Source organism: Mirounga leonina, unplaced genomic scaffold, assembly GCF_011800145.1.
Source record: "Mirounga leonina isolate KUSES-001 unplaced genomic scaffold, KU_Mleo_1.0 Mir_115, whole genome shotgun sequence".
Taxonomy (NCBI): Eukaryota; Metazoa; Chordata; class Mammalia; order Carnivora; family Phocidae; genus Mirounga; species Mirounga leonina.
In genome coordinates this window covers 82,556,313-82,583,628 of record NW_023270268.1, presented here as the reverse complement: position 1 = coordinate 82,583,628, position 27,316 = coordinate 82,556,313, and the positions used below count along the sequence as shown (strand labels likewise).

Below are 27,316 nucleotides of genomic sequence, written 5' to 3'. Positions count from 1 at the left end.
ATGCACAGATATTAAGAAAAACCTGTGACTCAAAATATAATGTTTAATTTCATCTAGGTTGTCTCTTGTATTTTTTCCCTAAAAAGAGACCCCCTTAAAAAAAGTTTTCTTCAAAGACAAAAACTTATTTTTTTTTAAAGATTTTATTATTTATTTATTTGAGAGAGAGAGAGAGCACATGGGAGTGGGGGGGCACAAGGAGAAGGAGACTCCCTGATGAGCAGGGAGCTCGAAGCGGAACTCGATCCCGGGACTCCAGGATCATGACCTGAGCCGAAGGCAGTCACTTAACCAACTGAGCCACCCAGGCACCCCAAGACAAAAACTTCTTAATTATTGCACATCATTGTTATCCATGTAAGTTAACATAACTAGATTATATATTATTATATTTATATTACATCATAATATAGTAGTAATCATAACAATATATTAACTAATGATGGAGTGTGTGATATGGCAATTTTGTACTAGAATTTACCTACTCATCAGATTGCACAGAACTTTAAAATAATGAAAGTTTTATAACAAACTACAGGAGAAGAGCTTTTCAAATTAGTGCCAGAAATACATTTAGAAAAGTCATTATCTGATTAGTATACGGATTTAGAGAAGTAAAGGGAAAAGATACTGAGGGCTGATTAGAACTACAGTAGACTCAAATCAATTTCTTATATGACTTAGTCTATCAATGTAAAAATGCAAGCAGAGGTCTACGTAAGAACAAGTTACTCTTCCCCACTTTTTTTTCCATAGCAGTTTTCCTTTAAAATTAGAAGTACAAGATTCACTCAAAAATAGGTTTTTATAAATAAAGGAGTTAAACCACATTTACCAAGTTTCTTTTTTATTCCTTATTTCTCAATTTTTTGCATTTTTTTTTTACATCTTTTTATAAGGTCATATCATCAAACCACTCCCCAAATTTCACTCTCTTAAAAAAATTCCCACATTATCAAACTTAAGATAAAGTCCCTGGTTCTTTTTTTTTTTTTTTTTTAAGATTTTATTTATTTATTTGACAGAAAGAGAGCCTGCACACTCTCTCTTTGCAGGGGGAGTGGCAGGCAGAGAGAGGAGAAGCAGACTCCCTACTGAGCAGGGAGCCCGATGTGGGGCTCAATCCCAGAACCCTGGGATCGTGACCTGAGCCTAAGGCAGATGCTTAAATGACTGAGGCTTGCAGGTGCCCCTAAAGTCCCTGGTTCTTTCTACTCATCAGAATTACCTGAGTATGCAGAAGTTCTTCTTGAAGCTGGTCAATTTTCTCTTTGTCTGTCACCTAAATATTTAAATAAATTAATTTTATTTCAGTAGAAATAGATTTACATAAAATGTACAGTAAGTTAAATTTTTTGAAAAGTATTTTTAAAAACTACTGACTTTACATGCATATTTAATAAAAGCAAATTTTAAATCAAATGATTTAATAAAGTCAAAAGATCTGTATTCAACACTAAAATTGCTTATCAAAATTTTGTAACTGTATTAATACGTAAAAGCCTTAAAAAGCAATCCTTTTCCAGATGCTATTCTCGTCATTTCTGATGAATGGCTCGTTAGAAAAATAAGAGATCAACACATATGGTTACTATAGTTTTCATAGGTTGTTTTATACTCAACCCCAGGCATTTGGATGCTTGGAGAAAAAGAGCATTGACACCTACAGAAATGTGTTTTGGGAACTCAGATGCATGTTATCATTTACAGCTACTGAAAAAATTTCACTAGTCATAGTGTATATGTTAAGTATCTATTACCCATTTCTATTCTGTAAGTAGGGAAGTATTTAATAAATGCAAAGAACAACTTGTATTTTCAGAGCTTTAAGTGGAGCCAGTTGCTTGTTTTTAAATTCAATTCCAGTGCAAGATCTGCTAACCCATAATAGAGTGAATGCAGTAGCAATAAAGTTGAGTAAGGCAACTAAAATTGATTTAAACATAAAACAAAAGTAGGATAAAATCTACAGCTATTGTGGAAACTACTTCCAATTGTTACTAAAGCTAATAGTTCTAAGATAAAATATCCAAAACAACAAAGAACTTTATTACATTAACAGACTCTAGTCACAGTATAATTCAAAATATAAAACATAATGATCAATTTTATTAAAATGGTATCATTTATGACAAACCCATATAACTGTGCTTTGACTCCTTGGTGAGGTGCAGAAGTTGTCATACTCAGTCTTTCAAAATAATTGTCTAATTTCTGATCATCAAAATTCATAAACATGAATTTATTTCATAGGAGACAAAACTCAAGATAAAATTCATGTAAGTCCTTGTTCACTTTTCTTCAATGGCTATTTAAGCAATCAAGATATTATGGTAGCAACTAGATATGAAAAGATTTTAAATGATTTACTTATTGAGGTAGACATTAATAACTCTTATCCACACAAAAAGTTATTTTGAGGTTTTAATTCCTCTTTCCAAATAGTTTCTCAAAGTATTCCCCAAACTTCTTTTAAATAAAAATAATACTTGCTACAAACATTATTTTTTCCTTAAAAGTCTATGACTGAAGAAAATATAATATAAAACAAAATTTGTATTACTGTTTTCTCATTCTTGTACAGCAAGCAGAGACTTATGGAGAGAAGCTTTCTCATTTGACCGTGTTTGTGTAAAATGGACAAGAATTATTAATAGTCTCCTAAAATATGAGGAAACAAGCAAGTTGAGAAGGCACCAATAACCCAAAGAACAAAATCTTGAAGACCGATGAAGAAATAAATAATTCCATATTGTTTTCATACAGCATGCCATCACGCTGTAATAATGTGGTCATAAAAATTTTGCTGTGTAAATTCCCAATTCATTTTAAAAGGTAACTGTGTTCTATTAAATACTCATCCAACTGCAGCTAAGTTAGTATGAAATGTATAAGCAGTATTAGTATAAACTGTTTTAGCTTTGAATGTGAATACTTAATGACTTCTGCAATATATCCTAAATTATAATAGAAAATCCACTAGTACTCTACATCTGGGACAATAATTAAGTAACTAATACAATTACACAAAAAAGTTAGAATGCTTACTGTAAACCAAGGTCTATAGAAGGTTAACTTGGTAATTTGGTAAAATAAAAAGGGTCTATAAAAAGTTAAAATGATACAAGGTTATTAGACTATCACAATCTTTATGATAATATTAGTAATTTAGTAACGATGACTGTTAAGATTTTTATAAATTTGGATTTTTAGAAGTCTTTGGACTTATCATTTGCCCTTCTGGCACAAGTGTTAGGCATAACTCATGTGTAGTTTTATCACTATGCTTCCTATCTACTCAGTTTAATGGAACATCAAAATTAACATTATATTAAAAGACAGGTGTGGTGGTGGATCGGGAATCAGACCTAATACATTCTAGGAAATAAGATGAAAACCTTTAGGTTTACAAAGTAAATATTAAAGATAATGAAAAGATACTTTTCCGTATTTTCTTACGGGAATAGCACATATGATTTTTCACCTGTCACTTATTCAGTATCTTAACTAGCTAATCCGGGTATATTTAATGTTGATGCATTTTACTGGTAAAGTTCTGCTACTTACGACAAGAGTTAAGTTCTTGTCCCATTGCTCAATATATTCAGTTTGCATTATGAAATTAATTTGAAACTCACCCTGACAGAAATGGGTATCAATGGTCTTGAAACCACAGCTTTTCTACAATTCCACGGCTGTGAATCTGATGGAGAAAGAGCGGAATCCTCCGCAGAAACAAGCTAAAGCTGAAAAAGAAAAACCTTTACTAGCTCCTCACAAAACCAAGCCTGAGTGTTGTATTTTAAGTATTTCTTCCTACTAAGCCATTGTGGCCATTCCGAAATACCGAAATACATAGGTAAAGGACTCGTAAACATTTCCATGTATGTGTATGTATTCATAGGAGGCAAAACTACCAAAGGCAGTTTGAATCTACTGTCTACATGAGCGATAGGGACAGCTTATTAGCTGCTACTAATAAGATATAAAAAAATGAAGGCCTACTTACATTTTCAAGAAGGTAAGGGAGGAAGAATGATTAAAAAGTGACAAAAAGCTGTGGTTTTGCACCTCAAGAAAACCTCAAATGCCTGGAGGAATGACACAAATCTCACGAATTGGGATTCGGATCATGAGGACAGTGAAGGGCTGAAAAAGTCACCTGTGTACAGGGAGTCACTACAGGGAGAAACGGGGGAAGATGCAGTAAGGAAATGATCTTTAGGGACAGCCAGGGGAATGATGTCATTATAGAAGAGCGTGAATTGCTTTTGAAGTTCCATTTACTTTCGCACTGGGTAACTCCAGAGTGGGCCAGACTACCTGGTGCTCGACTAAGTACGCCTCAATAAACCACACCACATGGAGATGCAGTCCTGTCAGCTGCTATTTTACAAAGGGGGAAAATGTGGAATAAAAGATTACATGGACAATCTGATGACCTCAGAAAGAGAAAGGAGATCTCTGAACCTGAAAACTGCCTAGTAAAGTAGGCCTCAAATGAACACTAACCTTGGGCAATGCAGAAAATGAACATTATTCACTACTAATATCCCTTAAATCATCCGATTCAAAAGTATATCGATGATCTTAAACTGTATCTTAGAATCTTAGAATGGCAGATCTGTGGGACTCATTTCAAATTATTTTACCATTATGAAAAAACAAGAACTTCTAACTAGAGCTATTCATATTTCTAACTAACATAAGAGAACATACCAGTTCTTTCCCCTTCTTTCTGTAACAAACCTAAGGAACAGATGGCTCAACTTATGCATCCAATTTGTTAGAATATTTAAATGGCACTTCAATGACATACAGAGCAGAGAATGCTAAAGCACCATTTAAAATAAGCCCTTCCTTGGTTTAACACATCTACTTTAACTCAACCAAACAGGAAAATAACTTATTTTCGATTTCAACCTATGTTGTTCATTCACTGAAAGCTAAATATACAGGAGTTGATTCTACAGCCATGGAATTGAGAAAAGCCAGGAAGTGACTGAAAAGATAAATGAAACTGTGAGGAGTACTCTCAAGTGTTACCCATCACCAAATGAGGTAAGGTTAGTAAGCAAAATTACTGCATCAAATCATTATTTATAATATTGGTTGACTTCAAACCAGAATCTACAGGAAGCTAATTAAATGGCTGAATCTCTTTTCCTGAGTAAAATTTGTGTATGACTTTTAAAACTTTCCTGATCTAATATATGTAACCTAATTACGCTGATGTCAAGATCTCAGAATGTAACTTTAAAGTCAGTACATTCATTTCATTTTGACTCAAGTCTCTTCAGAACATTACTTGGGATCTACACCATGGGACTATCTAACAGCCAAAAGCATCCTTTTAAGGACTTCTTGATTATACCTAAAACCAAACATTTGTACAGATTTATGCTGGCTTTTATTAGAATCTGTTCTTCAGCAACCCAAATCGTATCAAATTTCCAGTATTCAATCCTTCGGTAGTCCAAGGTGAAAATTTATTTGTACTGACTTCACTGATGATTGTGGAAAAACTTAATCAATGATTTTATCAGGTATTCGAATAATTTTGCCCAAAATTTATACCAAAATAGTTTTTTTCTATAAGAAATAACCATGTTTTCTGCTGACCCACTTTACTAAAACAAGCAAATTTCATTCTTTAAATAATTTAAATAGTGGTTGTCCACAGCAGTCCTTTACACTTTAGGAATGAAAACTTGGGAGAACCACAGACAAGCTAAAAACTGAGGGTGACTTGATACAATAACTGGACCAAGCAAACCACAATTCATAATTCTTCTCTAAATACAAATCCATGGACCCTCACAGAGAATCTCAGTTTGAGAAAATTCCTATGTTTAATATTTTGGGTTTATTTATCCACTTCAGGAAAGTTACATATTTGTATTATGTATCTTTTATATTTTTACTTTGTTAAAAATAATTTCCCATCACTGGAGTCCATGAATGGATTAAGGTGATATGATCTTGGTAGAAATGGCTGATTAGTGTGAATACATCAGTAGCCCCCTTAAATGATCCATCACCTTGCGCTTCTGTTGGGCATAGCTTGTGTTATATTGGCCAGCAGCTCTGCGTGCTTCCTCTTCATGCTCTTGAATTTGCTGTTGTAAGAGAATGAGCTCACCAAGCAGACCCTGCCATGAGTTTACAATGAGGAGAAGAGGAAAATTGGGGAGGAGAACAATGTTAAACCAAAGGGCACAAGCAAGGAACGGGCGTTAAGTTAGGGAAGAATGGATAGCTTATAACAAAAACGGAAATGCATTTCTGTACCTTTAGAGCCACTATATAACAGGGCTCTATACCACATTTCCATTTTTCCCCTCGGTAAAATTAGATGTCTCAAAATACGAAACAGCAGAGTTTAAAAAGCGAAAAGCAATGTGACTGTCTGCTGAGTAACATGAGCCAGATATATAATATTAATATACAGTAAAACCTAGACTAACTGGAATGCTCAAGGAAAGTGGCATTGTAGTTAACAACTTATTACTTCAACCCTTATTTTTGAACTGCCAATATGAACTAGTATATGCTCCTGACTTGATACAAAAGGAGAAAAAAATCTTAATTCTCAACCATAATTCTCACAAGACTGAAATAATAGCTTATTTAATTATTAAATTATTACTCTTAAGTATTTTTCCTTGATATCTAATGACTTAAAGATTATAGCCCCTCAAAACTATTGAGTTTCCAAGCATCAAGTTAATCACAGTTTTACATTAATTCATATATTCTACATGCCTACACACACAAGCTTATCTGACTTCAATTTAGGATTCTCTTTCTTTAAATTAAAAAATAATGTTTGAGGCACTGTTTTAAATTCATACAACATAAAGTAAGTATTTGACTGAATTTTCACTTTTTATGAGCTGTTTTGACATTCAGTAGAAACAGCCTCTAAGAATGTAAGTAATCTATCAATTACTAAAGCAAAAGCACTAAAAAAGAACATAACTGAGATTTGGAAATACAGTTATTATGAAAACTCAAAACGAAACAAAACCCAGTTACCTATGTACAACACAATCACCATTCCTATGTTTAAAATTCATTCCATTTAATAATCATGAAATGTTAACTGGTGCAATTTTTTTTTTTTTTTTTGAGAGAGAGAATGAGATAGAGAGCATGAGAGGAGGGAGGTTCAGAGAGAGAAGCAGACTTCCTGCCGAGCAGGGAGCCCGATGCGGGACTTGATCCTGGGACTCCAGGATCATGACCTGAGCCAAAGGCAGTCGCTTAACCAACTGAGCCACCCAGGCACCCAACTGGTGCAATTTTTATCACAATGTATTTACATGGGGATTGGTACTCAATACATGTCATTTTCTGTACAGTATTTTTAATTGCTGGCCTATTAGATAAGAGACCCCAAGAGATGTGGGAGAAAAGACAACTAAGGATTGAAAATGTCACAAGCCTAGTATTTTTTCAATTAGACACCCTAAAAAAACGTAAAGTTCCAATGAATGGAGTCACTATTTAATATGCAGAAGAACAGGGCTCTGGGAGAACAATGGGCTCAATTTTTACCACATTATAAAAATAAAAAGAGCTAGGAAAACGAAACTCATTAAAATAATCTAAACTGGCAGTTTCAAATAGCTTCAGAGATTTTTAAAATAATTGTCCAAAATATTATATTTTATATAATACAACTAGAAAGCTTCCTAAAATGCTGGTTAACATTACATTCAAATTTTAATTAGTAGAATCATCCAGAGGCTTAATAACTTAATTTTATATAACCCAAAGACTTCTACTATAAATGAAAGTTTTCCAGAAAAGAAATAAATACAAACAGGAAAGCTAATATTCTAGTAAAGCATTTTAAATTAAGGGAAAGTATTGGCATATAATTCGGGAGATTTTTGTCTGAATCTTACATTGAATACATTAGGCTATGCCAACAGTAATAAAACTGGTTGACTTACTATAAATCAAAGGATGAAACTAGTTGAAATTTTTTTTTATTTAAAGATTTATTTATTTGAGAGAGCGAGAATGAGAGAGAGAGAGAGAGTACATGAGAGGGGGGAGGGTCAGAGAGAGAAGCAGACTCCCTGCTGAGCAGGGAGCCTGATGTGGGACTCAATCCCAGGACTCCAGGATCATGACCTGAGCCGAAGGCAGTCGCTTAACCAACTGAGCCACCCAGGCGCCCGAAACTAGTTGAAATTTGTGTGACAAGTGAGAGAACATCAAAATGGCAGGTGACATAACTGAACTGTCAACATCTGTTTCCAAATTCATTCATCACGGTGATCTTTAAAGATAGATCTTTTAAATGAATACTTTTAGGGTCATGGATAAATCTAGCAAAGAAAGACAATGCCAACCAACTACTCTCACTGTCCTCATCATTCCTAACTATCTATCATTTTTTCATTTTTTGTATGATTGTTTTTCATAAAGCAGAAAGAAGAAATCCAACTTATTTTTATTAATTTAGTCATTTACTATAATCACTTCTCATCATCCAAATGTTCAGATGTCTCAAAACAATACCCTTTTAAAGGTTTCTTCTGTGTTGGCTTATATAGTCGTGTACCTGTACTTTAATTAACATACTACCAGTATTCTAACTTATATAATGTCAAAGCAGTGAGCAAATACTCCACACTTCTTAATATTCACTACCTAGCCCTTTAACAAAAAGTGTGCCAACCCCTGCTTTATTACTTTTCAAAGTAACCTAGGTCCAGAAAAGAACTTTATGAAAGTGAAGACTTCTTTTCACTTCCATTCAAAAAATACTGGTATGAATTAAACTACTTTTCAAAGTTTGAATAATTCTATTTGATTAGCTAGAAATAACTATTTCCCCCTCCCAGTAATACATAGCTCTGCTCAAGGTATTTATGGTCAATGGAAAAATGTTTATTAATGGATATCAGAAAGAAATATATCTTTCCATTTGGATTATTTAACCTGCTTCTATTCAGAAATGTAATTTCCTATTTTACTACTTGGACAATTTCTACAACTGATAATTTTAAGAGATGAATAAATCAGTCTATTACAGATAGTTGTTATCAATATTACAATTCCTACCAAATCCCCTTTGTTCTAAATTGTTACCAAAAAACAGTATTATGTACACAGTATGTACTTAATGTTTCTTAAATGACATAAAAGGACAGTGTACTTATGAAGGAATAAAATAGGATGGCCTGTTTTGCCATTCCATTTTTCTTTATGCAGTTCTTCCCTCCTTTTCTTCCGCTGATACCTCTGCTTCCCAACTACTACACCCCAGTGCACAAGTGGGTTGGCTTCCTAGCTAAGATTCTAACCTTGTTTGCCAGTTAGCTGCTCAGGAAACTTAAGTTTACTGATCTGTGGTTGCTTGATGATGTTGGCTGTGGGAATTTCATTTTGCACAGTTACTACATTACTTGTTGCCTGAGGAATCCCAGAAACATAAATCCTACTTAAGCAATGCTGCTTCATTTTAGTTACCAAGCATAGGTACTACTTTCACATTCTTATGCTCCTCAGTAGATGCCAAATATCAAAGCCCAAGAGAAATTCACATGTGATCAGAGCAAAGACATATTATATAAGATTTTGTGGCCTACTTGTTGGCATTAATGAAATTTATTTACTTCAATTAGCATCTCTTTCACTGTGTTAAATCAATCACTCAATTTTGCTAAAAGCTCAGTATTACCCTAGGTGTTCTGAGGACAGAGATTTTATGATAGAAAGAATGCAAGCCAAAGTAAGTAATGTTTCAGCTGGCAACTGTTTTCAGTGTTAAGAGTATAGTTAATGGAACTAAAATAGTTATGGAAGGTTTGACGAAGAGGACAACAGAGCGAGGCTTTAAGGATGAGAAAAAATTTGGCAGAAAAGGGAAGAGAAAGGTATCAGCTGGGAGGTACAAGAGACGTAAAGCCACAAAAATAAGAATTAGAGTAACATATGGAAAGGAAGAACATTAATTACCATCTAATAATTACACTTAAAACAGTAATACCACTCTTCATGATTTAGACCTTTAAAACGTCCTTCAAATATTTTCTATAAATTATAAATGTGCTTGTAACCTTCAGAATGACCATATTGCTTACTTCTGTGAGATGTTTATGACCAATCAGAAACATGATAAAACAAAAGTACAGATGTCTCATTACAACAGACAATCTTACTGAATCTAAAAAAGGAGATTCACTAAGTGGTCTTGTCACCTAGCTATGTTATGATTGATATACAGAACTCTGCAGATCTGCAAATTATTCACTAAAATAGGCTCACTACTTCAGTTCTCAATTTGCCTTCAGGTGGTTCTGAAGGTCTCCAGGTCTCAAGGGTATTATTCAGTTGCCATCAAGGGCTCTAGTATTTTTCTTCAGTGGATATAAATTTAAAAATTTCTGATTAACAGCATTTATTGAAAAGTGGTTTTGATATTTTTCCATTTTTTAAATTTGGTAATATGTATCAGAACTTCTGGTCAACATGATGTAAACAACTACTGTCCATAAACTGAATGGATATAAATCCAGGCAAAGTCAAAGGAACTGGATGTTTAGTTAGCCTGTGCAGCATCATGCAGAAATATATGCTTTTCCCTTTTTGTAGACTTTTGGTAGACTTCAGTTACAACTTCGCCGAGTACCTAAAAGTATAGTGACCCCAGACTGGGAGCCATAGGTAATCAGTTCATTGCGTTATTCATTTTGTCTGACACAAGTCAAATAATCTGACATCTGTATTCTCTCAACTCTGTCATTTTCACTTCAGTTGATTTTGAAAGGTCCTAACTGTTCCTCTACCTGCCAGCATTTCTCCAGATGTGTTCCCTTTTTTTAAATTTACTTATTTATTTTAGAGGGAGGGAGGGAGAGAGAGAGAGTGGGAGCACATGAGTAGGGGGAGGGGCAGAGGGGAAGCAGGGGAGTCCAGCACATGGCCCCATCCTGATGGGGAGAGCACAACCCCAGCTGAAACCAAGTCAAGACACTCAATGGACTGAGCCACCCAGGTGCCCCTGTGTTCTTCTATTAGAAAGGACAAATCTCTTTTCTAGTTCTAGCTGTAGAAATGTTTTTATTACTACTTTAAAAAAAAATTGGGGGGCACCTGGGTGGCTCAGTCGTTAAGCGTCTGCCTTCGGCTCAGGTCGTGATCCCAGGGTCCTGGGATGGAGCCCATGTTGGGCTCCCTGCTCAGCGGGGGGCCTGCTTCTCCCTCTCCCACTCCTCCTGCTTGTGTTCCCGCTCTCGCTGTGTCTCTCTCTGTCAAATAAATAAATAAAATCTTAAAAAAAAAATTTTAAAAAAATTGGATTCACATTTACTTTTACATTTCTAGTTTAAGTCTGGCCAGAAATTTTGGTACAACCCAGACAACCATTAAGCTAAGGCATGACTGCTTCAAACTCTAAATACCATTTTCTATCTGGGGCTCTCATAGGCAAGAGTATCATAGGTAAGAGCCAAGCCTTGAAACACATAGTGTGCATATTAACAAAATTTAAAACCATTAGGTGAGGCTGGAAATACTTTTCCTGTATAGTAAATTCTTAAACTTGCATTGCTACAATTTAATTTAAACTGTAATGAAAGCACCTTAATTACAACTCTAGACTCAGTAATATTAATTGTTGAGCTTTTAGTGGGAAAGATAATCACCATAAATTATGAAAAAGTTAAAAGGAAACAGTAGATGAGGACATTTACCTTCAAGCAAAGTAAACTATAAAATAAAGCAGTAAATTTACTTTTATGTCTACTGCGTAAAAAACAACTGAGACTAAAATGATATTCCCAGGGATCCATTCTCTTGCTTCTTCTGTACTGCAAAGCTCCTGATCACTTACCAATTATTCATTAAGTATCTTAGCAGGATTTTAAGGAGATTATCTGAGCTAGACCCTGAAACAAGTTTTTTCATTTACCAAAGCAAACCTTGGCCATAACAGAGAATAGCAAAGATGCTGACCTCCCCTAACTGATCTAGGCAACAAGGCCTCGTCACTCAAAAACCACACTACTAATCCTGTAAGAGAGGTTCCTTCTCCTTTGTTAGATTAGCTCTTCTCTGCATCTTAAGTCTACCTGCATTAAGGGCCAAGGCCTTGGCTCCAAATAAGCTTTGCATAATAGGCTAATTGCTATTCAAATTTTTCTTCCCAGGAGCATGAATAGTCAAGGGTGTTCCTTTTGTTAAAATGCCAATGGAAAAGATATCAATCAAGATCAAGTTAAAAGGCAAATACACTTGTACACATACACATATATGCACACACATTTTAAAATGTTTTCTCTAAAAGATCTAGTTAAAAGGCAAGAGAAAAGTCTTTGAAATACTGGAATTTAAACCTGGAATATCACGCAAAAAGTTCAAAGTTAAAGGACAAGGAGAGAGATGGAAACTTATGCATCCGAATTATTTTCTTTCTGCTTTCCAAATAAACATAAATTTCCCTTCAATTTATAAAAACCATAATAACCTTCAGTATAAAAGTTACATACTCCAAATTTAATTTTAAAATGTTCATTAAATATTTTTTCCGGTATCTATTTATCTAAATGTTATTTCAGAAAAACTTCCAAGGAATCAGTTATCTTACCAATTCCAAAAGATGAAAAAAAGGAAGACTAAGAGAATATCAGGTTAACATATGAATATAAATAAAGAGCAATGCCTATGTTATTTTACGTCAGCAACTCTACCAAAACTTTCATATGGATTTTAACACAAGTACTGAAATTGACATAACCAAAATAACTCCATACATAATTGTTGACTATCAATGTAACAGAATCAATCTATCCCCTAATAACCCATTTCCTATTCTCTTAATATTTCCACTAAGTATATGCCATGAAACATTAGTCCCTAGAATATATTTCATGGAAAAAGGGTTCTGTTGCTAAATAAATCTGGACAACTCTGTACACTTTGACTTCTGGGATTCACAATGCACACAAGTATATTAATGTCTGAAAAGTCCTAGGAAAAAGAAAAGCCTGTTTATTTTACTTACTCAGCTTTTCCTATACATATTTAACAATAAAGCACTTTGTTGAAAACAATCCTTGTATAACTAATATTTCACAGAGCATATTTGAAGGAAATGGGCTTCTCCAATAATATTTCCAGAACTGTCACATAGTACGTCCACTTTGTACCAAGATTAAAAACACCTCTACTTAGATGCTTTTATATTTGCTCCTCAGATGCTACTGTTTTCAAGTCTTCTAGGTGGGTAAAAACTATTTTCTCTCTTTCAAGACTATCTATGTGAAGAGTTCTCCTTTATACTTACCTTTCTATAATGCTTGTCACTTTCAGATCCATGATCTGTTGCTCTAAATGCAGTTTCTCCAGGTGAACCTTAAAGATAAATATGCAGTCCTTTAAATTCTCCATTGCTGTCAATAGCCCAAATTCCAACTTACTTTACTTTATTTTTTATTTTTATTTTTTTTAAAGATTTTATTTATCTATTTGACAGAGAGAGAGAGAGAGAGACAGTGAGAGAGGGAACATAAGCAGGGGGAGTGGGAGAGAGAGAAGCAGGCTTCCCACCGAGAAGGGAGCCCGATGTGGGGCTGATCCCAGGACCCTGGGATCATGACCTGAGCCGAAGGCAGAAGCATAACGACTGAGCCACCCAGGCGCCCCATCCAACTTATTTTAAAGGCAAATAGATTTTTAGAGCAAATATCACTTTTTTGAAAATTAAAAGCTATTCTTATTTTAAGGAACATACTGGTAACCTATGTCAAAAAAAAACAAAAACCTTTTTAAATATTGTAAGACATGTTTAAAATTTCACTGAAAATTGCAATTAAAAAAAAAGACAATCTTTGATAAGGATTATTTTCCATGAAAGTACTTACAGTTCAGCCATTTACCACTGCCATTACAGACCACAGATAGTAACAAAATAAATTTAAAATGTCAACTGTGACAGGACAGATGAGACAAACTAAAATTACTTTTCATTTCAATTATCAGAAACAATCATATCAAGTTCAAGAAAATATTTTGGTTAAGCAAACTTCCTAATAGTTTTAATCTTACAGATACATATTTAGGAATTTTAGTTTTACTGTAAAATAATTATTTTATTATTTCACCTATAAGATAAGGAGTTTGCCCAATATAGTTCTGGAGTTTTAAAATTCAGCGTAAGCAGCATAAATTTGGTCTGAAATTTTATTTGCAACTAGTTTATTAGAAGCATTTAAAAGGCATGTTAAGGTCAGCAAAAATGTCTGTTTACACACCTAACAAGAGAAGTAGGTCAGAAGCTCCTATGACTTCACTAACCAATTTGTGACCTGTGAAAAACCAGCAAAAGGGGAAATAGAAATGTAAAATTTGACAGGAATGAGCAAACAAATGTCTGAGATCGGAGTTATATCATGATAGGGCATGAATTGGGCAAATACACCAGGATTAACCTCAGTAAATTCTACTCATTATGGTACATCATAATTAAGTTTGTTTTAAAATCACCAAATTGGTTCTAACCAATTATGAAAAGCAAGCACATAGGAAGTCTCATCTACTTGTCAGGAACAAGAGATATTTTTTTCCCTCATTGACTAAAGCCAAGCATGTTTAAGCTCTTACAAATTTTCATTTTGTTGCATTAACCAAAATTTAAAACCACTGAGCACCAAAACTTTGTGCGTCTTTTTTTCAAAAACCTGTTTTTCATTTGTACTAAATGTTTTCATTTAAAAGATAGGAATCAACAAATGAATATATCTCAGTATTTTTCCTCTGTGGTTTCTGACATTTCAAGTGAGATCAAATAGGTCCCTCCTTACCTGTGGTGAAAAAGTCCTTCAATAAGCTGAGGCTTTCGGCAATCTTATCAAAGTCAGGTGCCAATTTTGCAAGGTCCTCTGAATTAGGAAGTGCTTTTCTAATTTTCTCTGGAGAAGATGAAAAAAATTTCTCAAAATAAGAATTTCACTATTAAAACATTGATAAAAGTTAAATAATATCATATATAAATATATATAAATTTAAATTAAAATATTTTTCCATTTTTCTCCCTATTACAACCACAACTGCTACATGTATCTGAAACAATATGTAATTCTGAGGATATTTCACAAGCCATGAAATTTGTTTTAAAAGACTCACCAAATGTCTGGCTTAGATGGACAGCTTTGCTCTATAAGTTAAATGCCTTGAAACAGAAGCACTATATGAACAATGTTAACACTGTACTGGAATCAGAAATACTTTTAAGGAGAAAATCACAGCAAAGAGGCTAAGAATCAAAGGAAAAAGAGAAAAACGCCTCCTCTAACACCTGGTCCAAACTCAAAAAAAGTAATGAAATCTCAGTTCGAGTTCAGAAACAGAATTCCATTTCTTTTCTCTGTCCTTTCACAGACCTTCAGAAAATTCACACTTGTTACTATTTGGAAATAACTGTCTAAGAGCCCAAGGCAAGCTTTGGTTTTATTTTTGCTAGCTTTATTTATAAAATGGTCAGAGTATTTATTTTTGTTTACAAACACTCAACGATTTTGTCGAGGTTTGGTACAACTTTACAGTATCTTCTGATTTAGGATGGGCTTTTCTTAATTTTCTCTGCAGAAGACCAAAACAAATATTCTCAAAATAAGAATGTATGTCAGATATTGTTCTAGTGCTATAAAAGCATTCACCTGTTCAATCTTCACAGCAACCCTACAAAACAATTATCATCAACCACACTTTACAGGTGAGGAACTGAGGCATGGAGGTTAAGTAGCTGGACCTGCGCACACAGCAGAGAAGTGGGGAGTCAGGCTTCAGGCCCAGCTTCCGAATCCAGACCCTCAGCCCCACACTGTGGTACTGGCAAATACATCAAAGTCGAAAGCTCTCCCCATGAATATTAGAAAAATACTGAAAGAGTGCTTCAAATTCCTACAGGTTCCTCTGTCAATGCAGCATGGTTTTATCTTTAGGAAAATGCCGTGTGAATAAGTACATAAATTCCACCCCCCTATACACCTAGGCTAAAAAATTAGACAAAGTCTAAAAAACAGAGACTGACGAAAATAAGTTTTTAATTACCATAACTTAATCTTGGCAATCAGAAATATCAAATATACTTTTTTCTCATCTACCTGTTATAGAAAAGGGGGAACAGGGTGCCTGGGTGGCTCAGTTGGTTAAGCGACTGCCTTCAGCTCAGGTCATGATCCTAGAGTCCCAGGATCGAGTCCCGCATCGGGCTCCCTGCTCCTTGGGAGCCTGCTTCTCCCTCTGGCCCTCCCCCTCTCATGTGCTCTCTCTCTCAAATAAATAAATAAAATCTTAAAAAAAAAAAAAAGAAGGGCGCCTGGGTGGCTCAGCTGGTTAAGCGATTGCCTTCGGCTCAGGTCATGATCCTGGAGTCCCGGGATCGAGTCCCGCATCGGGCTCCCTGCTCAGCAGGGAGTCTGCTTCTCCCTCTGACCCACCTCCCTCTCATGCTCTCTGTCTCTCATTCTCTCTGTCTCAAATAAATAAATAAAATCTTAAAAAATAAATAAATAAAAATAAATAAAGAAAAAAAGAAAAAAAAAGAAAAGGGGAACAGTGGCTGACTATGGGGAGAAATTACTAAAGACACTAGCAGGCTTTTAGGGACCTGGTTACAAAAAGTAGAGGTAACCAAGGGATCTAGTCAAAATTAACTAGTTAGGTGGGTCATGGTGTATCTGTTCTGGGTAACAATACACAACACTGAAAGTGATGTCTAGGAAGGCTGCTTAGCTGACAAATTCGTTAGCTAGCAAATGATAAGAAACCAAAGTGTATGTAGACTATGGTTTTAAAATATTAACCACACACATAGACTAGCTACAATTAAAAGAAAATGTCCATAAGGAAGGACAGTGGTGGCTATGTCAGAGTGATGGGCGAGGGCATTATTTTTTTCCTACCAATTTTTTCTTTGATATTCTATTACTTTTACCATTCAAATAAAACTGCTACACAGTAAGCTCATGAGTGAAGAAACTATCTCAATACCACTATTTCTCTTTCCCAAAGATACTACCAAGAAACGTGTTTCAATGTTGATGATACAAACCTAAATCGATGTACTCATCAATCTCCCACACTATGTCAGGTACAATCCATTTATAGTCACTAAGGTCAGGTATCATATCTTTCCACTGATCAAAAGTCTAAAAGAGAAGAAAGTACGCCAATCAAATGCTCTGAACGTCATACAAAAATAAAGAAAAACTACCTTAATTTACCTAATTAAAACATGTTAATCTACTACAAACGATGTATTATGTTCAAACATTTTAGAAACAAAAGTAGCCTCGGCTCTTCTAAAAACAAATTAGCTGGCAAGCATATAAAATATGTAAATATTCCTTTACAAAATATGGAAAACATAAAAATTCAAAACACGGTCTTATTTCAAACAGGTTTCATGACCTGGTTTTAAACAATACTGTGGAACAGAAGACAAACAGGGGTGTCGCCTCTACTCCCAAAGCTGCCAAAAAGTGGTTGTGTTAGCATGCCACCTACTTTCCTGTCTGAGCTACTAAGTGCCAAGCTGAAAATCAAACCTAGGTGACCTCACCCCAGCCCAGTGCTCCCTTCCACTAGGCCATTCTCATCTCCTTTAAGTATAACCAAGATTCAAAGAGCATTTTTCTGTTAGCACCATTAAAACAATTTAGCACATGGTAGAGATACACAATACGTTTTTAAATATCTAATTATATTCTATTGCACAAAAGAAAAATGGTTTGTGCTATAAAACCCTCAAATAATCATGCTAGAATAATTGAAAAGGCAGTAGAAATAAGACTCACCTTTTTGGCTGTATAGCCACCCCCAACAGCAGATCCTAGTATGAGATATCGAAGTTTTAAGAGTCTTGCAGCTAATCTTGCTGGCCAAAAATTCCTGCATGGCTGGTAGCCATATTTAATTGGAGAAAGTTTCAATTTACGTAAGGGAAGGTTAGTTAGAGAGGAGAACTGATGAAATGATGTCCTGAATTGGGGTCTTTGAAGCTTTAAGGTAGGATGATGTGAATGATAAATACTTCTTGAAACCAGATGCAGTTTTTGTAGTGGTAAGCTTCCTTTGATTCCAGAGCTACGTTTCACTAAGGATTGGCAGACCTCACTAAAAAAAAAAAGAGCATGGGACAAAGATCAGACTGCATAACAATGCAAAGGAAATGATATAAAAAGAGCAATATACCCAAGAGAAAACACACAGGCGGGCATGTGACCAACCACATTATGTCAGACAGTAACTCGCATTTTCTAACCATTTACTACATGCCAGAGACTGTTGCAGCATGTGCTACCTCCTTTAATCCTGCTAAAAATCCTATGGTGAAAATACTGGTATTACCTCCATTCTGCCAATGAGGAAAAGGTGGCACAGACACATAAATAACTTGCTCAAGTCCACACAGACAGGATTCAAACCCAGGCAGTGGGACTCCAGAGCCTGCCTCTCATTTACTTATTAACTGCTATTCGCTTTCAGTAAAATTGGAAACAAAATGAATGCAAACCTGCTTTTTTTTTTTTTTAAGATTTTATTTATTTATTTGAGAGAGAGAATGAGACAGAGAGAGAGCACGAGATGGGGGAGGGTCAGAGGGAGAAGCAGGTTCCCCGCCGAGCAGGGAGCCCGATGTGGGACCCGATCCCGGGACTCCAGGATCATGACCTGAGCCGAAGGCAGTCGCTTAACCAACTGAGCCACCCAGGCGCCCCGCAAACCTGTTTTTAAGCACAAAAATTCCAACAGCTTAGAATAGCTATTGTTTGGCCTCTCCTCTAGGTCTCAGATAGCCCAGGGATAGAAATTAAGGAAAAATCATTAACTACATATAAGGTACCTGACTGAAAGTTTCTGAATAGAGTAAAATTAATTAAAGAGTAATAAAAGAAGATACTAAAGGCAATGTGCAACAATCTGAATATTTGTGTCCTCCCCCAATTTATATATGGAGGCCTAATTCTCAACATGAAGTATTTGGAGGTGAGGCCTTTGGGAGGTAACTTGCTTTGTATGTGGTCATGGACATGGAGCCCCTGTGTTGGGATTGGTACCCTTATAAGGAGATGAAGAGTACAGATCGATCTCTCCCTCTCTGTCATGTGAGGACACAGAAGGAAGATGCCCGTCTGTGAACCAGGAAGCGAGTCCTTACCATATACTAAATATGCTGGCACCTTGATCTTGGAGCTCTCAACCTCCAAGAACCGTGAGAAATAAATGTCTACTGTTAAAACCACTCAGTTTTTGGTAATATGGGGAGTGATAAGGTGATTGTATATCAGTTGTGCAGATATAAGAGAACAGACTAGAGTGAGTTAAGGTGGCAGCACTGAAAAAGGAAGGGAACAGTAGATACCAGAATGACAGACTAGACACGGGAGACAAGGGAAAAGAGTAAATAGTAATCCTGATGTTTTCACTGGGAGACTAACATTACCACTTACAGATATAAAAAAAAAAAAAAAAAAAAAAAAAATCAAGAGCCAAACCAACTGGGGGGAATAGCCCATGGTTCCATAACGTTTAGCTCAAACTTCTTTCAGCTCTATCCTTACAGCCACTTAGTGTTTTGAGCCAGATAAACTTTGGTTCCATTTATAGTTTCACTGCTTACCTGTGTGCAATCAAGGGCAAATTATGAACTTACCAAAGCCTCAGTTTTTTAAAATCTGTTAGAATGGGATAATAGCTATATCAGAGTTATTGTCAATAATCACTAATTCAAGTTATCTTCTTCTCAGACCATAATCCCCTTCGATACAAGTATCTTTGATGCTACTGGAACAACCAAGTCACGGATCCTTCTATCTTCTTAACCTATTAGTCTCCACCTTATCTATTTATCTACTTACCTACTTACCCACCTTATAATAAATAGTTCATAGTTTCAGTGACTCTTCTGCAAATAATCTAAACTCAGTTGCCCTCTGGTTTTTTGTTATACTTGTCTGGCAAAATACAAACCCTAGATGAACTTTATTATCACTTTAAGCCTGTACCAAGGGAATGAAGCACTACTGAAGAAAATTGCATCTACTGGACAGACATCTCACCTTGGTCCCCAAGAACGCCTGACAATCCTACATTTTTCCACTCTCTGATAGGACTATTTCAGATGTTCTCCACCCTCCTCTACCCTCCCACATTCTCCCTATACTTCCTGCAATCTTCTGGAGAAAATGGAAGCCATCAGGAGACATCCTGTTATTTCCTACTGCATCTACACCCACCCTCCTCTAGCTCCCTGTCCCCTCGGGTCCTGAGCCCTGAGCCCTGTGAGATTACAGTTAGTACGCCTCTTCCCTTCAAAGGCAAATCCCTCTGTTTCCTTGGAATTCTTCCTGCCTTTTCAGGCATCACTAGTCAAGTCTCTCTCAATTTAAAGAAGAGAGAAAAAACAGACACTGGTTCCCTGCTCTAGCTATTCTATTAAAAGCCAAACCAACCTGATTTCCATTTGTATCACTTCAGTGAAACAGCCCTTACTGAGTGTTCTGATGCCTTCCAATGGGTATTTATTTTTTCAATTCTCATTTTCTCTCTCTCACCAGTATCTGACAGTGTTGACCCCCTCCTTGCTGGAATTCCCTTTACACCGATAGTCACTAGCTTTACTCCTACTCACTGGCCACTCTTTTTCAGGCACCCCTCCAGCTACCCCCCCTTTTTTATTTTAGAGAGAGACAGACAGAGAGCTTGTGAGCAGAGTGGGGGGTGGGGCAGAGGGAGAGGGAGAGAGAATCCCAAGCAGACTCCCTGGTGAGTGCGAAGCCCAACACAGGCTTGATCCTAGGACCCAGAGATCACCACGCCAGCAGAAATCAAGAATCAGATGCTCAACCAACTGAACCACCCAGGCGCCCCTCCCCAACTACCTTTTAAATGTTGGGAGTTCATGGGACTTTAGATATAAAGTCACTTCTCTTCTCATTCTATTCACTCTTCCCAGGCAATCTTATCTATACCCATTTCCTCAATTACCACATACATACTCATGTTTCTCAAAACTTGTATGTCTAATACAAATAGCTAAGTTCCAGATCCTTGTGTCCAAATGCCTACTGAACATCACCCCTTAAATATCAAAAAGTACCTCAAATGTCCAAATCCATGATATCCTTCCTCCCTCCTCCCAAACCCTCACCCCCCCTCTAGTACTTCCTATCTCAGGAAATGGCACAAACACCTGTCCAGTTGCACAAGCCACAAACTTGGGGTTCATTCTTGATACCTTCCTCATCCTCAAGTTCTACTTCCAACACAGATCTCGAATCTTCCATTTCTCCCATCCCTACTACCACCGTTCCTTACCTTGGCTGCTATTAACAGTCTCGACTGAGGTGTTCTCCACAGCACAGTCAGAGCACTCTTCTGAAATGTAAATCTGATCACTGTCACTCACCTGCATAAATCTCAATGTCTCCTACATTCAGAATAAAATCCAAACTCCTGGTCTATAAAGCCCTCCAGGCTCTGGTCCTGCCTCTCTCCCTCCCACCTCCCAGCTTCACCCAGACCAGTTTTCATCTAGCTCCTGGACTGTGCCATACTCCTTCCCACCTCAGGGCCTTGATACCCACTGTGCTTGGACAAACTCTTCTACCTACTTAACTCCTGCTACTCCTGTTAACTCTGGTCACAAATGGTTTCACTTCAGCATTCCCTCCTCTCCTGGAACCTATATTCTAATTTGAGTCCCTTGCTACAGTTCTTAGCTCCCTGTACTTTTTCTTCAGTGCACATAAAATTGGTATTACATAATATTGTAATTATTGGATTAATATTTGTCTCTACCAGTAAACTGCAATCTTCATAAGGCCAGGGCAGTCCTGTTTTGCTTGTCATTGTATTTCTAAAGCCTGGCCCAGTGCGTCACAAGTAGTAGATGCTTAATAATTTTGCTGAATGGACATATGTTATTGGGAGAATAGCAAAAACAAAACAAAACAAAAGGTGAAAGAACCTAGCAATGACCATGGAGTAAGTGCTCAATAAATGTCATTTCAACATTAACTGCACTAACCTCTACTAATGTATCAATGAGTAGCCCTCTATCCCTCAGAAGTTGTTTGCTTTTTTCAAGAAAGGAGTTAATCCAAATATATATCCAAATAGATAAACTCCAGACCCAAGGAGTCCTGTTGCTAAGATGCTATTACAAAGTTTATTGAATTAAACATGTCTTTAAGAGCTTAATAAATGTCTGAAAGGAATTCATGGAAATTAAAGCTGTAATAGCCAATAAAAAAAGATGAATAGCAACACCAGAAAATGTATTAAGGAAATTCTTGGGAACTTAGAACATAAAGAAATATGGTGGAAATCAGTAGAAAAAAGTTAAGTGACTCAGAGAAGTGGTATCCAAAGTGGGGATGCGTGTGGAATGCGTTCCATAGGATACACAAAATGACTCACTGGGATTCAGGAAAAAGTACCAAAGCTTCCAGATACAGTATTTTTTTGTATCTCATCCTTCAAGATTATGTTAGGGTAGAATTATAATGTAAATAATTAATACAGAGATATATATAATTTAAAAATAAGTGGGCATATACACATATTGTAGTATATGTCTACTTTTTTTTTTTTTTTAACATATGATAAGCACAGATCACATTTTGCAAATCATGGACATACAGGATCAATCTAAGAAGACCAATTCACCTAACAGGAGTCTAAAAACAAAGAGGAAAAATGAAAGGAAGAAAATAAAGAAAGAAGAAAAATTTCCCAGAACTGAAGAATCTTCTTAACAGAAAGGCCCACTAGTACCAAGCCAGATTTGGGGTGGAGGTTGAAGGGGGGGACCCACACCTTTGTCAAGGACAAAGCCTTGAGAAATTAAAGATAAGGCCAAGATCCTGAAAGCTTCTGTGAAGGGAAAAACAGGATACCTACAAATACCCAAAAATCAGATTGTCCCAAGAGTCTGTATTAGTGACAAAGGATGCTAGAAAAAAATGTAGAAATGCCTTTACCATTCTGAAGGAATAGTATTTTGAATACAGATTTCTATATCTGGCCAAACTAAAAATCAATTGTGATGCAAAACAACCCCCCCCATGACTCCCGAAATCATGTATTCTCTCTCATCTCTCATCTCTTTTAACCTATGTATCATCTCCTAATACAAATTCTTTTTTCAACAAATTTACACAAACATTTATTGCACCTAAATAAGTGTTGCTCACTGATCTTCTTATATTACCATATGTATTTAGATATGTTATATCAAAAAATGTTTATGTTCCCATCTGTTTAAGAATGGGAATTTAAATGTACTCCTTCGTAACAAACACGCAAAAGAAATACAGCAAAAGACAAATTCCAGAGCTTGAGGCTTCTGACCTTCCACATCTCTACTTCTGCAGGGGAGCTAAGCTGTGCTATCAACATAAACACTTTTAAGCCATGACTCTGTGGAGTCAATAGTAACTTAAGCAATTTAGCGCAACAGCATCCACCTGAATAAACAAATATCAGTTATTAGTCTGTTGTTAAGCTCAAATTTTAAAGTTTTCCTACGTATCTCTTTTGTTCCAATGAAGTATGCTATTTTCTGCAAAGTCTTTTTTCCCTTTTTATTTAAATAAAATTAGATATGTTTCTCCAGGAAACAGTGAGGAGTAGAAATAAAAAGGTAGTAAATAATTTACCGCAGTATCAAGGGCTGTGGATTTACTCAGAAACTCAAATTCCATAAAATTAGAAATAACTATTCAGTTATTCTGACTATAGCTATTGTATGTCATCCAGTTCTAAATTTAGACTCAACCTTCATAAAAATGGATTCCATTCCTTATAAAAACTAGAAATTACCTACACCATTTTATTTATTTATTTATTTATTTAAAAGATTTTATTTATTTATTCATGAGAGAGAGAGAGAGAGAGAGAGAGAGAGAGAGAGAAGCAGAGGGAGAAGCAGGCTCCCAAGGAGCAGGGAGCCCGATGCGGGACTCGATCCCAGGACCCTGGGATCATGACCTGAGCCGAAGGCAGACGCTTAGTGACTGAGCCACCCCAGGGCCCCTGAAGTAGAGGCTTCTTAACCCAGGCCTCCCTCCCTACAACTGAGAACACCAGCTCCCCCAGGGTCTGGCCCCAGCCAGAGGGATGAGTCCAGTCACTCCTCGTGAATACTAGCCAGAGTTTTATTTTATTTTTTTAAAGATTTTATTTATTTATTTGACAGAGAGAGACAGCGAGAGAGGGAACACGAGTAGGGGGAGTGGGAGAGGGAGAAGCAGGCTTCCCGCTGAGCAGGGAGCCCGATGCAGGGCTCCATCCCAGGACCCTGGGATCATGACCTGAGCCAAAGGCAGACGCTTAACCGTCTGAGGCACCAGGCGCCCCTACCTACACCCTTTAAACAACGTTATGAAAAAATTCAAGACAGGTGTTTAGAAGCGAATTCAGGAAAACCAAATTTTTCTAACCTTATTTGATGCATATTACTTCTTATCAACAGCCTGCAACAATGAGTTAAGCCTGAAAGTATTTAAGGATATTAGAACACAAATACGTGTAAAGACACAGTCAAATTTAAATCTTATTAAAATGTATATAGTAACCCACAGAAATGAAAAGATTCTAAGATTTTTTACTTGGGCTTAAACCAGGCCAGGGCAGCAATAACAGTGTGATTAGAAAGTTGGTGCTATATTCACCACTTTGCATCCAAAGCAAGTCTTCCTGCCTAAAAATGAAAAGCTGCTATTAAGAGGGCACCTCTAACCACCATCTCTGACACCATTTGCATCACTGCCCAGAACTGACTCCAAAGCAAGTCTACTCAGCGGATTAGGACAAGAGGCAGAGTCCTCTTCACTCTGGGAGAAGAACTTGTACCCGCAAGAGCAATGTACACCTGGCATGGAGGTAGAAGAAAAAGAGTTAAGAGAGAGGCGGAGAGGGTGACACATGAACAGAGCCAGAGGCCGGGGAGGTAGAGGGCAGAAACAAGAAGCAAGCAGAGACAGCGATAACAGCAAGGGCAGAGAGGTGAAAGGGGCAGGGACAAAAGGACAACAGAGACCGGCCAAGACTGAAAGGAGCCCAGAATCTTCGAATGGCAAAGGAACAGGAACAAGGGCCAGGGCTGCAACCGGCACCTCAGGTAAGCCGGGCCAGGGCTCTGTTAACTACGGGTCCTCAAAAATATCCCGGAATCCTCCAACCACCCTCCGCCTGGCCTGAGAGTTACGTGCACATTCTGAAGGTAGTGATGAAATAACTCGGGTTTTTCGGAGGCCCCAGAAATAACGGGGCCAGGTCGGAGCCCACACTTACCAGGCCACGGCGGCCCGGCGTAGTCGCCACATCCCGCCGGCGAGGAAGTCACACCGGCGCCGACAGGGCCACGCGGCAGCCCGGGTGTCAGCCCCCGTCCGGCCCTTGCTCCAGGAACGACCCAGGAAGAAGGCCTCGGCAACAAGGGCACAGAGCAGCCACTGCGGCCCTCCCAATGGCGCATGGACTTCCGCGAGAGCCCGCCCGGCACCCGTATTCCGTCCGTCAGAGAAACAAGCACCCCGCACCCTTCCTAGGAGGGCAGCACAAACGGTCCGCGGAGGAGTCGTGTCCGCGCTCAGAGCCTCCAGAGGAAACAAACACTTTCCGCTTCCCCTCACCCTTTCCCTCCGTCTTTGTTTCCGGGTTGGAATTACGAAATGTGAGCTTCCCAGGTCAAAGATTTGGAGAGGGGAGGAGGTGAGAGTGGGGCAGGGACTGGTAGGGTGTAGGGCGAGGAAAGCGGGTTGATAAATTCTCACCGGGTAGCTACCGATTTAAGAAAATGTAGGTATTGATGGAGCATAGAGGAGCCTACGTAGCTTCAAATGAATACAGTAATAGTGTAATAGAATAATAAAAACCAGTGGTTGCCCCACTCTTTCGTTCGGTGTCCTTGTTTACAAAGCACTTGCAGAACAATCTTGGGAAGCAAGAGGAGTCACGGATTGGTTAAGTGCTTTAGGATCTGAAGGACCTCTGAGAAGGGCTCGGATCAATTAGACCAGCTGTGGGTTTGGGATAAGTTTGTGCACTTTATAAAGGCATCAAAACTTATTTTTAATTCACCTTTTAAATGGCTTTCATTTGGCTTTAATGGCATCTGTCAAAGCCTCCAACAATTCCAAATTATCAGTGGTCCCTGGACCTCAGCATTCAGCTTAGAATGTTGGGTGCTCAGCACTCTCCTTAGTTGGCTTCCTTCTCTGGGTTTTGGGGACATAACATTCTCCTTTTTCTCCAGGAGCTGCTGCTCCCCATTCTCCTTTGCTGGTTCTTCCTCTCCCCAAACTCTCAATGTAGGAGAGTTCCAAATCTCAGAGTTCCTGGGCCCCTTTCCTTCTCTATCTTCATTCTCTCCCTACCTTATTTGAATCAGTTCTATGACTTTAAATACTGTTTGCCCTTAACACTCTTGTGTTTTATGAGGAAACTGGGACCCATAAAAGGGATGTGGCTTGTGAAAGGTAATGAAGTCAATTAGTGACCAAAATCAAAGGGTCCTGTGCCCCCCTCTTCATTTCAACAGCACTCCTTCTCCCCCCCCCCCCCCCCCCCCCGCAATTCCTCTGCCCTTAATCATCAGAATCCTAAATCAGTCTCCATCCATTCACAACAAAGCCAAGTCTTAGACCCAACCCTTGGTAGTAAACTTTCCAAATGCAGGACTCTGGGGGATTTTCTTTCTTTATTGTGGTGACTTTTAATGGCAGGTCCAGATAGGAACTTGCTATATTGTGCAAACTGTAGCTTTTTCCAGGATTGCAGAGTTGGGCAAAAATTCCTTTGTTACTGTTACTTCCCAGTTGTTTTAGAAAAAAAAATAAGAGAAACCAAATAATGGTAACCCCTTTCATACATGGGTTACCTTTACATTTCACAAAGCACCCCTCCCCTTTTTTTTTGCAATTCTACTTCTAGGCACTTAGCCTGAATCATTCCTTCATGTGCAAAGACAAATGCATGATGTTTATTTTTGCATTGCATGAAATAGTGAAAGATTGGACTCAACATCGTTAAAAGATAAACTGAGGCATAATAAAAATTGTGTTTATTTGATTAAAAATTGATTTGAATTAAGCAGTGCCAAGCCAGAACTCTATCAACAGGAGCCTTTTATAGAGAAGACAGGGAAGCAAAAGCGAGGCAATTTGGCTATAGCTTATATGATTGCCTTATTTGGGAAAGTCTAGTTGACTGCGATTGGTTGCCTTAGGTATTGCTTGCTTTCTTTCTTTCTTTCTTTCTTTCTTTCTTTCTTTCTTTCTTTCTT

The 27,316-nt window shown here is 37.3% G+C and overlaps 1 protein-coding gene across 4 annotated transcripts in view; it reads right to left on the bottom strand.

Moving 5' to 3' along the window:
• OPA1 (OPA1 mitochondrial dynamin like GTPase) overlaps positions 1-25,549 on the bottom strand; it is an 87,645-nt gene extending 62,096 nt beyond the window's left edge. The window contains exons 1-8 of one of the 4 annotated variants that reach the window (XM_034999839.1): positions 25,324-25,549; positions 17,820-18,138; positions 17,075-17,171; positions 14,823-14,930; positions 14,274-14,327; positions 13,307-13,374; positions 6,042-6,152; positions 1,229-1,282 (exon numbers count right to left, since the gene is read on the bottom strand). In XM_034999839.1, the coding sequence (XP_034855730.1) occupies positions 1,229-1,282; positions 6,042-6,152; positions 13,307-13,374; positions 14,274-14,327; positions 14,823-14,930; positions 17,075-17,171; positions 17,820-18,138; positions 25,324-25,355 (843 nt within the window). In that variant the 5' untranslated portion in view covers positions 25,356-25,549. The remainder of the gene's footprint in view (positions 1-1,228; positions 1,283-6,041; positions 6,153-13,306; positions 13,375-14,273; positions 14,328-14,822; positions 14,931-17,074; positions 17,172-17,819; positions 18,139-25,323) is intronic. The other 3 variants (XM_034999842.1, XM_034999840.1, XM_034999843.1) reach the window with 3 other exon arrangements.
• Positions 25,550-27,316: the final 1,767 nt, after the last annotated feature.